The 14,547-nt window shown below is 37.0% G+C and overlaps 1 protein-coding gene across 1 annotated transcript in view; it reads left to right on the forward strand.

Moving 5' to 3' along the window:
- LOC128744251 (cullin-2) overlaps window positions 1-14,547 on the forward strand; it is a 300,626-nt gene that overhangs the window by 88,680 nt on the left and 197,399 nt on the right. The window contains exon 3 of the mRNA XM_053841107.1: window positions 2,757-3,129. Within this exon, the coding sequence (XP_053697082.1) occupies window positions 2,757-3,129 (373 nt within the window). The remainder of the gene's footprint in view (window positions 1-2,756; window positions 3,130-14,547) is intronic.

The raw sequence follows: 14,547 nt of genomic DNA on the forward strand, positions 1-14,547 counted from the left end.
ATGAGGAAACTTTGTCACTTGTTTTAGCTTACTTCCCAAGCACAGATATCAAATTGGTATAGGTTTAGATCATCGTAAAGAATCTTCCAACCAATCACAAAGCGAGAATTCTGGTAAAACATAGGTTCATTATTTTTAATTTTTCAATAGTTCAACATCAAGAATCCATACTTTTCTTCATTTGGGTCAATTCTTAGAAGATTTTCCGATCGATTGGTGTAAGAATATTGAAAATCGATCGGAAAACCGCTGAGCTATTAGCGCTCAAAACCTTTCATTTTTCGTGACGCTCGCATTTTTCGATTTTTTGGAATGACACCCTATCTCAAAACTTGCCGTAAGACGTAGTCCTACGTCAAAATTCTTGGCGTTTTATATACCAATTCCATTCGGCTTATGAAAACGCTAAATTGGGATTCGTTAGTGAGCAAGTTTGCACAACAAGTTTTTCTCCACTCTATGCGCACATTGACGCTGCATCAGAAAGTGATCCTGCTAAACACGTTCATCACTTCAAAAATCTGGTATGTGTCTGCAATATTATCTCCTTACACTGTACATGTAGGTAAACTGACAGCAACAATGGGCACCTTCCTCTGGCGGGGTTTACCAGCCCGTGTACCGATGCAGCAATTGGCGCGCAACTGGGAGAAGGGTGGATTAAAGCTCCAGCTTCCAGCACTCAAATGCAAATCCCTGCTGATTAATAGACACCTCCAAGAAATTGATAGTACTCCGTTTTACCAATCTTTCCACGAGGACAGCAGATTAAATCCACCTGGTGACTGCCCATGCCTGAAAGTAGTTATCCAGAACTACAGTCGCTTGCCTGTTGAAATCCAGCAAAACCCAACAGCTGATCAAATCCACCGCTTCTTTGTGAATCAAACAGAGATCCCCAAAGTAGAGCGAAATGATCCCACAGCAAACTGACCAAAAATATGGAGAAATATCTCGTCGAAAAAAATCAATTCTGTCGCCCGTAGCGGCCTGTTTCTGCTAATCAATAGAAAAACTGAACACAGACAACTAATGCACATCATCGGTAGAGCAGATAACAACAACTGTCTGCACTGTGGGTCGATAGTCGAGACTATTGAACATAAATATGCTGAATGTCCGCGCGTTGCAGCAGCCTGGGCATACTTCCGGCAAAGGAGTGCTCCAATCTTCAACTGATGGCGAAGAATCGAATTTGCAGAGATTATGCAGCCAACCTTCCAGCACATAAGGACAAACAGCCGCAATATACTACTAATGATGATTATCAGTTACATAAGTTTCATAAATTTAAATCAGGGAACAATAAATATAAATGAACTAGATTTTCATATTACCATTGAAACTATTGGCACCATGTAAATAATTTTAACACAGACAAATAAAATGACAAAAAAAAAAATTTCGAAATCAAAACTTATCCAACGCATAATAACCTTTCAATACATTGTAAATGGTTAGTTTATATACTTTCAAGATAGCAAGTTGATGCGATTTCTTGTTTGGGTTGGTTTATGCGGGACATTTTTTTACAAGCGTTATTTCCGCGCATTTTGAACCCCTGATCGCGAACTTTGAACCCCTGTTTAGGCTAAATAGTTTGCTAATATTATCTGTGTTCCATTCTTAGTTATGAATAAATATGTTATGTCCATCATCATTTTGAATTTAGGTCACCAGTTTCTATAGATTTAATAAATTTTCACAAATAAACATTTTTGGTTTTTGGCACAATCTCACCCCCGTGGTACAATCTCACCCCGGATGGCGGTAATCAAAATTATGAAACAAAGTTTTTTTTAGCATGTAACCGATTCTTACTAACACTGATAGGTCAGGTGTTAATAGAGATAAAATCGAGTGTTATGGGAATTTTCCTTAACTGTCTGTAAAATAGCAAAACCTGTTGTTTTGTCACAGCTGTTGTAATTATGTTACATGTAACATCTGACCTTTGAGCAAAAATGTCGATTAGATTTTCTACCAATCTTTCTTTGTTTCTGAGGGTCCAAGTTGATATCTTAAGTCGGACCTTCTCTAGAATCGAGTGAAAGTGCGTTGCGTTTTCGCATCGCTGGGAGAACATGGGTTAAATATGCGTTCTAGCAACAAACAGTCTTCACAAAAAATGTGTATTTTAGTACACTGAATAACTGTGTAGAACACTCGAAAGCCATAAAAAAATCGTGTGCAAAGTTATAGAAACATAATTGATTTTTAAGTACTCCTTTTTAATACATCATTATATTTCGCAACCAATAAGAGATAGATAGTTACTATATTCAGCAAAGTTGCTTATTTTAGTATGTTCTGCAACTTTGTGGAGAAATTTATTTTTGAAATTATCTAAAAAACGAAAGTTCGTATCACCCAATAGGTGAATCCACGGTCACCCTAATAGTGCAAAAAGATGCGCTATATTTTACTTTTAAAGTTCTCCGAAGACACTACTCTTGAATAATTACGCATTTTTTACCCAATTGCTAATGCTCGCATTTTTTCGAATCCGGACCACCGTGTAGCGTGCTGATCGACGGTCGGCACCGATTGCCAAGCTCCTACCACAAAGCAGTCGGGAAAAGAAGTTGTTCCGCAGTAACGATTTTCCCAAAAATTGCGAAAAACAAGCCTTATAGACGGTTTAGAGCGATAGAGGAAGTCAGTCATTGGAGTATTTCTTGTGGTGACCCCATGATTTTTAAATTTCTATGCATAGACATTATAAACTATAATATTTTTAATTCTTTTATTTTCAGGTACTTAAATCAACAACATATTAAAAAACAAAAGTTAGCGGAGGTCGAGGTTGTATATGGGTGTATAAATCATGATGCTTACGAACAACTTGAGATTGGTGAGCTTGGACTAGACATTTGGCGCAAAAATATGATTGAGTGTATTGGGAAATCACTCGTTGATCAATTATTGGAAGGAATCAGAAGTGATCGTGTTAACAACTCACAGCAATCGGTTATGACTCATATTATAAAAGGATCTATTCAGAGCTTTGTTTGTGTGGAAGAATACAAGAAAAAAGGTTCATTGCAATTGTATCAAAATATTTTCGAGAACCCTTTTTTGAAAGATAGTGGGGAGTTCTATAAATTGGAGGCAAATATTTTGTTACAGGTAGGTGATATTTAAATTCACAGACTAACAGCCACTCACTAGAGAATCATTCTATCGCCAACAAAAACGATCATTTAAAATTTCCACTCTAGCTGAGACTCAAACAGCAGTCGCTGCCCGAGACCGTCGCTAGCGCATTACATAGATGGGTCGAAATAAGAGCGGCGCTTCAAAGCACCCGGGGCAAGTGGGACCTAATATAAATAAAGTGTTTCAGAACAAAACTTTCTATCTTAATACATTTTTAGATGCCCTACTGAGCATTTTCAGTTCAATTACATGATAAAGTTTTAAAATTTTGTTTATTGCTTATTGTTTATTTGTTTATTTATTTACTTATCCTCAACTGACTGATTGTCTTATTGAGGCGAATTTTTAAAAAGTTTTAAAATTAAACCGAAAAGGACTAAACCAAGAGGACCCAAAAAGAAAGTCCATTAACATGGCTTATGAGGGAGCAAACTGACATTCTGAAGATTCATAAACGATGTTAATTGACTGGGAAGGCAGCAGAGCTGCCATAAATACAGATATTTGTGCATGCATAAATTTGGGACCCTACCGTTTTCTCCGGAGTATTTTATTTTCTCGATCTAATCTTTTAAATAACATAAATAGTTTATGAAATACTTTAAAATTCAGGAACATTAGTAGAGCCAGAACTCACAGCAACTGAAATATTTGATAGGTCCCAAATTTATGCATGCACAAATATCTGTATTTGTGGCAGCTCTGGAAGGCAGAGTAGATATAATTGTAACCAGTTTTTGGGCCCAAAAGTGGGGTTCTGTTTATAAAAATGTAAATACTGTATTCTTCTTGCCAATCTGAACACAGCGAATATATTTTCATGAACATAATTTTTGTTTCAAACAAAAAAACTGCTTTTGAAATTGGCAGAATCGATGACGATTAATTTCACCTTGAGCAAATCTACAACTATGTGTCAAACAATAAAGCGTTATGGTTGTTGTACCGTAACTATTTCTTATGATAGTTTTACTAGTAGCTCTATCGTATTGGCAATGGTAGAACAAACAGATCATAATCGTATTTTTAAGCTATTAAAGAATGGTTAAACATAAATTACGTCTCGCAAGAATTGGATTCAACTACATAGCGTTACAATGCTGCATTACTGCGTCTTTCATATTAATTTTAGAGTCACCCGTTGCGCTTTGATAGCGATATGATTTTGTTACGGCATTTTTGGATGAACCATTAGTGGAAACATTGTCTTTGGTTGCTTTTTTCAAATGGCTACACGTTGCAGTTTAACGATATGCACCATTTTCTGTTATATTAACGGTTTTAATCAAATTTGGATTTAGGTCTCACTTGCCCCATTTACCGGGGTAAATAGGATCTATCGCCATGATTTTGAAAAATTCTCTTCAGATTCATTTTATGCAAATAGATAGTCCTTCTTTGTAATTAAACCGTCGAAGTAATACCACTGAAGAGTTTCTGTGCCGCTAGAATTTTAAAATTATCATAGGTGTTGATTACACGGACAAATAAAGTCTAACTATGTAATTTTTAAGTCCCATTTGCCTCGGGGTACCTTACATCAAGCATCGGAAAGCAATTTTATCATGAGTATTGATCAAAACGAATGGTTTAATTCGCCACATTCACAGACGAATGAGTCGCAAACATTCACGCTTCATATGAATATCGGATACAACGCCAAAATACGAAATAAAACGTTTTGCTGCTTCAAAAGCAACTAACACTACTTTAAACTATTCTGTATTCATGGTAATACAATTTAGGTCACTGTCGGGCATTCCCGGGTATCTATATCTATAACAAATGAATGAATTTCTGTCTGTCTGTCTGTCCATATGTTCCTTATAGAATCGAAAACTACTGAACCGATCCGAAGGTTCTTAAGATGGTTATAACCCCATTAAGAGGGGGCTCCCATACAAATGAAACACAAATTTCTGTACAACTCGAGAAGTAATCAAGCAAATGAAACCAAATTTGGCATGAGGGGGCTTTTGGATGCAAGAATTTTTCATATGGTGAATTAGAACCCCTTTCCCCTTTAGGAGGGGGGAATCTCATACAAATGAAGTACAAATTTCCTCATAACTCGAGAAGTAATCAAGCAAATGGAACCAAATTTGGGATGTAAGGATTTTTGGAGGAAAGATTTTTTTCAATGGCGAATTATGACCCTTACCCCTTTAAAAGGGGTGGATCTCATACAAATGAAGTACAAATTTCCTCATAACTCGAGAAGTAATCAAGCAAATGGAACCAAATTTGGGATGTAAGGATTTTTGGAGGAAAGATTTTTTTCAATGGCGAATTATGACCCTTACCCCTTTGCTGCCCATGGATGCATAGTCGACGTAACGACCAGCATCATGATTGTTGAGAAAACACATTTTTATCGTGAAAACGTTTAAAACCATATAATCTTTGCTATAAACTTTTTGGACCGAATAATCTGTCAATTTAGTAGAATTTATTAATCAAAACAGGACTGATGGGGTTTTATGATTCATTCATCATTTATTGTGTTTAAAAAATGCGAACGCCAGTTTATGCGAATAAACAGACTGTTTTTTTAAACGATTATTCACATAACTTGGCGTAAAGCTACAAAAACAAATAGGTTGCTATGCTGATTGATTATGCAGGGAATCACGTCAACCATTAGCATTACGTGAAACCAATAGCAGAGTAGCTCAATTTTCCTAAATTTCTCGAATATTTTCGAACAAACATATGTTGTTTGAGTATTGGGCATGTGAACAACATAGTTAAGAGTGCGTAGGACCGAAAAAGTACATTTTGGTCATTTTGGTTTTACGTCAACTATGCATCCATGGGCAGTTTAAAAGGGGTGGATCTCATACAAATGAAGTACAAATTTCCTCATAACTCGAGAAGTAATCAAGCAAATGGAACCAAATTTGGCATGTGGGGGTTTTAGGAGGCAGAAATTTTTTCTTTGGCGAATTATGACCCATCTCTCCTTTAAGAGGGGGGGCTCCCATACAAATAAAATATAAAGTTTCTCATAACTCGAGAACCAATCAAGCAAATGAAACCAAATTTGGCATGTGGGGGTTTTGGGAGGCAGAATTTTTTTTTTTGGCAAATTATGACCTCTCTCCCCTTTAAGAGGGGGGGCTTCCATACAAATGAAATACAAAGTTTCTCATAACCTGATCGAGTTGTTTGTTTTATTCGTCAAGCATTTGTAGACTACATACAATAATGTTATTACAATGTTTACTTATATACTATACATTGTTCCTATGGCTAAGTCGTAGTTTCATTTGGATTCTGGACATAGTGATGTCAATTCTTTCGCAATTTTGATTATAAAGGCGCATCATGTTATTGACTGGTCCATTTTTCGCATAATTGGTCTTATATGATTTTTCCAAAAATATTTTTCTAGTTCTAAGGTTACGACTCGGCGCATAAAAGTTTAATTGAGCAAGCAAATCTGCGGACTGGATGCGTTGAGAAATAATGTCATTGATAAAGTAAAGCATTGCTTGTTCGCGACGTTCTTTAAGTGTTTGTATATGGATGAGCATGCAGCGCGCTTCATAAGATGGTAATGGAAATACTGTCCAGTTGAGTTTTCGAAGCGCGTATAGTAGAAATTGTTTCTGAACAGATTCAATGCGTCCTTCGTGTAACGCAGTGTGTGGGTGCCATACAATATTGCAATATTCCAGAATAGGTCTTACATATGTAATGTATAAAAGTTTTATTATGTACGGGTCTTTGAAATTATGATTGAAGCGTTTGATAAAGCCCAGCATTCTATTTGCTTTATTAATAATGGTATTGTAATGTTCTGTAAATGTTAGTTTTGAGTCTAAGATTACTCCTAGATCCCTTACAATTTTACATTTTGGTACAATATTGTTTCCTAAGTATATGTCAATAGAGGGAGTTTGAATTTTCCTGCTAAATGCTATTGAGTTACATTTTTTTACATTGAGGTTTAGTAAAGATTTGTTGCACCAAGTCTTGAATACATTGACTTCATTCTGAAATACTGCGACGTCATGGGCATTTTTTATTTCCATATATATTTTCATGTCGCCTGCATATACAAGTACTTTTGAGTGGTTAAGTATGTAGGAAATGTCATTTACGTGCAAAATGAAAAGAAGTGGCCCTAAGTGGGAACCTTGGGGAACCCCAGAGGTGACTTGAATAGGGTCCGAGAGGGCATTTTGAAAGCGAACAATTTGTTTACGTTCCGTTAAATATGATTGAAGCCATTTCAAGAGCTTCGGTTCTATTCCAATTTTGCCTAATTTGAAGATTAATAATGGTATGTCTATTCTGTCAAATGCCTTACTAAAGTCCGTGTAAATAGCTTCTACGTGGTTGCCACTATCCATTGCATTAAGAGTAAAAGTTACAAATTCCAGAAGATTTGAGGCAGTAGAGCGGCCTTTAAAAAAGCCGTGTTGCTGATTTGTAATTTTGTGTTTTACTTGTTGAAAATTTTTTTCATTTATAATTGATTCAAATAGTTTAGGAATGCAAGAGATAATGGCAATTCCACGGTAGTTTCGGATGTCTGATTTTGTTCCTGATTTGAAGATAGGGACTAAATACGAAGATTTCCATATTTCCGGTAATTTTCCATTTTTCAGAGACATGTTAAATAGGCGTTGTAATGGTGTAGCAAGTTCTTCGGCCAGGTTTTTGAGAAATATGGGTGCTATTCCGTCAGGCCCCGGCCCTTTTGACACATTCAAGCCTTTGAGTGCTTCAAATACGTCAATTTCTGATAGTTGAGAGACAGATATGTCGTTAGAAAATTCGGGGATAAATGAGAAATATTCCTGGGTCTTCTTCGGTGAATGTTGTATATACTTCTTGAAAGAAATTTGCGAAAAGGTTGCAGATTTCATGAGCATTATTTCCAATAAGCCCGTCAAGTTTCATTTGGGATGGGAAATTACTGCTTTTCAATTTAGTATTTACATAGTTAAAGAAATTTTTTGGGCATGATTTGACTTCATTTTCGACTTTACTATTATATTCTTCATACGCGATTTTAGTGGCCGAGTTGAGTTCTTCGCAAATATTGAGATAATTATTCAATTTAATGGTATTGTTTTCATTTTTGAATTTTTTGTGTGCTTTTTGTTTTCTATTTTTAAGACTTTTTAGATGTGGGTTGAACCACACAGGCCATTTACTATGTTGACTTCGTCTTCTTCTTTTCATTGGTACAGTTTCGTGCAAAACGCACTTCAAGAAAAGGATGAATTTTTCTGCTTCATAGTCGACATTTCCTTCAGTACAAAACACATGTTGTCATTCTGTTGTACATAGTCTACGCTTAATTTCTAAAATTTGCTTTGTTATATTCCGGCACTTCTTCATATTCCAAGTCAGTAGGGTAAGAGCTATTGTGTGTGAAAATTGAGTATTCCATTGCTGTGTGAAATGCTTCATTCTTCCATAAGGGAGATAGTGAAGCATTTACAGCAAAGTCGTCTGTGCAGTTTGTAAAAAGTAAGTCCAAATAAACATTTTGACTATTTTTGACTGAATTTATTTGATGCAGGCCAAATTGTGAAATTTTGTCAAAAATGTAATGCAATGTTTCATTTTCGCCTACTACTGGAAGCAAAATGGATTCAATGGAAATGGTCAATGTCTACAATGAAGTCCACATTGCGCTGATTGAAGTCGCCGTAAATATGTAGTTTTACTTCGGGTTCCATATTTGAAATAATGTTTTCTACTACTTCGAAAAATAGTTCATAAGACTGTTTATTAGCATGTTCGGGAGGAAAGTACACGACTGAAAAAATGTGTACTTCGCCGTATATGGTTGCTTTGGCCCATATATTTTCAAATTCGATGTACTTTCTAGTAATTATTTCTTCCGAAGTGAAGTCAGAGTTTATAGCTATGAGGACACCTCCTCCAGATTTTTTCTGACTTAGAGACAAATTACGGTCGTGCCGGAATACGTTAAATAGATTTCCAAAAATTTCTTCGCTTTTGACGCTTTCGTCCCAGCTACTTTCGGTTCCAAGAATGACTTTGAAAGAAGATGATATTACATTTTGATGAATTTCCTTCATTTTGGCTGGACTTTTCATGCGGTTGAAATTCTGGCAATACACAAGAATTTCAGCCGCATTCTGTTTTAGTGCAGAAGAAGTTTTTGGAAAATAATTACTACTTACATTTACGTTTACTAGCTCCAAAGAGCGCGTCGATAAAATTTCTTCTTTATTAGACTGGGCGTCGTCGTTTGGTGATTTAAATTCTTCCGTGTTGTGCGTCAATTGTAGAGAAAATTCGCGTTGTAAGATTTACGTGACGGTACAACGCTTGTCGAAAATTTATTGTTACTTTCGCTCACTAAAAATTGTCTGTACGACTGCAAGTCAGCTTCTGCTTCCGGCGGTAAAAGTCCATATTCCTGGTAGACTTCTAGAAAGATGCGCTTTAGATGTTCGGGAGACGTCGGGAGTCTATACAGACTGACGGCTGCTGGTCTTTCATATATGCCAAGTACAGGCGGACGATTTTCATTATTTTTGGGTCGCGCAGTCTAGCTTTCAGAAAGCGCCCGTCGCCGTTTGTTGACTGCTGAGTAAGACGGACTATAGGTGGACGCATTGGGTCGCATTCAAATAGACTGTCTTGAGGAGGTGCTGGAGCTGGGTGTGAGATATTGTTATTGCTGGCGTTGTTATTTTCGTTTTCGTTCAGGGTGGTGTTAGTCTGGTTTTCGGTCCTATATGGATTTATTGTTTCGCCTTTTTGAAAATTTATAAATTTGGATGTTATGTCCGTTGTTGGTGGTCCAGAAAATTGAAGTTTTGCAGCTGCCAGCAGGTCCTTGTCCAGAGGTAATGCATAGTTTTTTGGAAGCGTGTGTGTATTACTTCTGGACCTTTGTGTGCTATTGACCGACAAGGTCTTCTGCTGGTTCCTTTTCCGTTGTTTACACCTGCGTCTAGCTTTGTCTTCCTTTTTTTCCTGTAGACGGGAGCGCTGCTTGGAATCGTATGAACTCCAATCCGGCCTCCAGTGTCTTTTGTTTCCAATAAAGCGCCAGCCGGAGTTTGGTTCTTTGTTATTTGATTCCTTGATTTCGTCCGGAATTATGACGCAGGTAGTTTTTTCAGTGATTTGGGTAGGCGAAGTAGCGATTGTCTTTGCTATTTCGTCAATTTGCGATTTGACTTCGCAGGCCAGAATGGTATGCGAGTCTGTCAGGTCATTTCTAAGAGCAGTAAATAATTCTGGAAGTGGGTCAACTGTTTTTGTTATTGCTGCTACTGCTGCTGTCGCTGCAGATTTAGCAACTGCTTCTACTGCAAGCGGGTCTATAGGCTGGACGTCCAAAAGTGATGATATTCTGGTTTTGATTTCTGATTCGCTGGATTTGTTGATTTTTTCGACGGTCGATAATTTGCTGTAGATGTCTAGAAGTACTTTTTCAAAGTGCTCTAGAGTTTCGTCGTGGGTGGCGCTCAAATTTTTTAAGTTGGTAAGCAATTTGTGATTTGCTTCCAATGTTTTTCCTATGTTGTCTGAAATTTGTGACAACGATTGTGTGATTGCTTTAAAGTTGAGTTCAGCATTGAACTGCGTTTGATAGTCAGCACATAAGGGCAGCATGAATGACCGCAGCAATTCTTCCTTATTTCTAGCTGCGCCTACGCAAATTCCGTGGAAAAAGCGATTGCAATTTCCTTCGCACTTCCACAGGTCACGACTGTCGTTGGCGATGCAATTTTTGATGCCACACTTCATGATTACACGCGCGGCGGTACAGTTTAAGCGACGAAAATAAATATGTTTGTAAATAAAAAAGTGCCTGCATGCACGTTTGTCAATATTACTAAAAGTTAAAATACGCGGTACTACGACGCGAGTCAGAAAAGAACGTCCGTTCGGTCGGACGGTTAAACTCAAACTTAACTCGAGAACTAATCAAGCAAATGGAACCAAATTTGGCATTTGGGGAACTTTGGAGGCATGAACTTATTTTATGATGGTTTGAGACCCCTCACCCCTGTGGCAGGGGGATAAGGACTCATACAAATACACTGAAGTCGCTTTTTACGCGGTTTTTTTACGCGACTATTTTTACGCGGCTTTCGGAATTTACGCGGTTTTTTACGCGGTTTTCGGAATTTACGCGGTATTTTTTACGCGGTTTTCGGAATTTACGCGGATGTGCGTCTATTTTTTCGCGTAGTGTTGAAATCCACAAAGTTTTTTTTACGCGGAAATTTGGTTTTTTTACGCGGTTTTCGGAATTTACGCGGTTTTGATTTACGCGGGACGTATCCTGCGCGTAAAAAGCGACTTGAGTGTAAAACAGAAATTTTTGCGTAACTCAAAAACTCATCGAAGTCGAGAAATTTTAGAGTCTTCCGTAAAACATTAGTCAATAACAAGACCACCAAAAACTATCTATAGTAAAACTAGATGATTCTGGACGAGACAATCGCAGACCGCGAGTGATGCCGGCGACGCGCCGTCGTTCGTTCATAGTTACGTCGTTCATAGTTACGTCGTTCATAGTTACGTCGTTCATAGTTACGTAACTGCCAAAAAGCATCATCTAAGGTTAAGCTCCTCAGAAACTCGAGATTGTGACAAAGGTCATCCGCGATTCACGATTTATGTACAACACAGTTTAATGTGTGGCAATACGTAGTTTGTTGGGTCAGTTAGTATCCTATAGGGCCATTGCAAATCATTTTTAAAGTTTTTGTCCTCCCCCCTTGGAAATTGGCTTGAAAAATCGGGGGGCAAAAAAATAATTTGTAGGATATGAGTCAATTTTTTTTATAAAATCAATTGTCTGTGGGCTGAAAAACTCGAAAAATGAGTGTACGAGTTGAGTTAACGCTTCTAGCACGAAACAGAAATGAAAATTCGAACAATGGAATTTCCGAAAATCGTCCAAAAAAAAAATTTCCTTCGTTTTTGTCTTTTTTCGTAGATTTTTAATAGATTTTTCGTAGAAAATAATAACGTATATATTATAAGCAAGAATAGATTCGGTTTTCACGTTTAAACTTTAAGTAAAAATGCTTAAAACCCATGTTTAAAAACTCGATTAAAAAATTTACTTTGTTTTTTTTCGCCCCCCCCCCTCTTCAATGGCCGAACACCGGAAGGACAAAACTTTATAAATTATTTGTAATGTCCTAAATTGGAGCCGATAAAAGTTCAACAATTTTTGAACGGATTTGCGATGTTCATGATGCTCTACAATATTCGTGATAAAATCAAATGTTGATGGATGCATTATCGGCGGAATAGGCGAATAGTGTATGTTCATTAGGATGGCAATGGAACTGCTTTTGTAACGAAAACTCTCATAATGCAAGAAACAAAACCCTTTCTTTCATTTGAGTAAGTCTACTCCCTTTGTCAGTTCCTCTCACGTTGTCCCCCAACCACTTGTAAATCTGTCTTCTTGTCGGTAACCTCTATAAATCGGCACAAAGCCTTTTTTACGTTTTTGAACTTCCCCTTTTTAATGGCCACCCTATGCCTCCTTTCAGAAATAAAAGGACTTGGACAACTCGTTCCAAATGCAAGAGAAATGTACCCCTATACCCATCTGAACCTTTCTCTCCCCTTGTAAAAACCGTCTCCCTCTTTTGTCAACCCCTTGGTGCTGATACTTTTATGCCAAAAAACATGTGTTTGACAAACGACGTTTGATGAAGAACAGTCCAGAAGTTCCAGAGCTATGGCGGTACATACATTCATATTCACGTTTCTCATCCCCCTTCATGAAGGTTCCTTCCCAGTCAGCTACTCCTTCTTTCAGCTAATTATGCATCGGTTTGCTCAATGAAAATCGCTATAATGGAAACGAAACAAAGATTTATTTACCATATATTCCTCCTCGGTGGACTCCCCTCTTTTCAACTTCCCAATGCTGATTCCCTAATGTCAAGAAACATGTGTGCCAAGTTTGATGAAGAATTGTCCAGGTATTTCGGAGTTATGGCCTCCTCTCTGTTAGGAACCCCCACCCCTGTCAACCCTACAGTGCTTATTTTCTTATGTCAAGGAACATATATGCCAAGTTTGGCGAAGAACCGTCCAGGCATTTCGGAGTTGTGGCCTCCCCTGTTACAAACCCCCTACCCCTCTCATCATCCCCACAGTGCTGATTCCCTTATATCAAAGATTATGATCAAAGATATAATTATTGTAGCTTTCGACTGACTATCTTTGCAGAGTTCTGTTTTTCGGATTTGCAGTCAAATTGCTGCTAAAAACGAACGTTTTGCCTTTCTACTATATGAAAATATAGTATAAAGGTATACTGCCGGTGGAAGCATAACTGTCCCATGTTACATTTTGTCATTTTCGACATTTTGTTGTCTAACGTTATAAATTTATATATATTTTTATAATATGAATCGAAAACATGGTGTTTATACTAGAAAAACTCGAAAAAATTTGAAGCCAATTTGTCCCACTGGAAAAATGGACGCATATTTGTCTCGCTGCATATACCTTTTCATATAAAATGGTTTCAAGTTGTATACAAAATTTAGTGAAGTTTTTCAACATTATCTCAAAGAGGGATGAATAATAACATGAAAACTAAGTAATTTTAGAAAAATCAGTTTTTCAACTTTGAGTGCGATTTTCTCATTTTCGTGTTTTGTAACATGGGACAGATATGCTTCCGGCGGCAGTATAGAAATCACTCGGAAAACCGCAAATCGAAAGAAGGTCCTACGGGCCGAATGTCATATACCATTCGACTCAGTTTCGAAAACTAAGCATTCTGTATGTGTGTATGTATGTATGTATGTATTTATGTATGTATGTATGTATGTATGTATGTATGTATGTATGTATGTATGTATGTATGTATGTATGTATGTGTGTGCGTGTGTGTGTGCGCGCGCGTGTGTGTGTGTGTGCGTGTGTGTGTATGTAACGCTTTTAATCTCACTCACTTCTCTGAGATGGCTGGACCAATTTTGATGGATCTTAGTGTCAAATGAAAGGTCTAGTTGTCGCTATTGAATTTCATTTTGATCGGACTTTTAGTTCAAAAGTTATGTATAAAAATACGAAAAATATGAGACTTCATTTTCTCATAGGTCCCTCAACCGATTTGATAAAAAAATTGCATATGAAAGGGGAGCCTTTCAAACCTTTAACTTCCAAAAAAAAGTATTTAAAACATATTTTTGTAACATATAATTATTAACTCAATGAGGTATATCCTACAATTTATTATTATTTGAAAATTACTGTTGAGATCTGTGAAACGAAACCAAGTTATTGAAAATCGGACGATCCATTCAAAAGTTATTCAAACTTCAACACTTAAGCACCGTATATTAAACCGTTGAAACGTGTAAAATCAAAATATATCAATCAAATGTCGATTATATT

Source organism: Sabethes cyaneus, chromosome 3, assembly GCF_943734655.1.
Source record: "Sabethes cyaneus chromosome 3, idSabCyanKW18_F2, whole genome shotgun sequence".
Lineage (NCBI taxonomy): Eukaryota > Metazoa > Arthropoda > Insecta > Diptera > Culicidae > Sabethes > Sabethes cyaneus.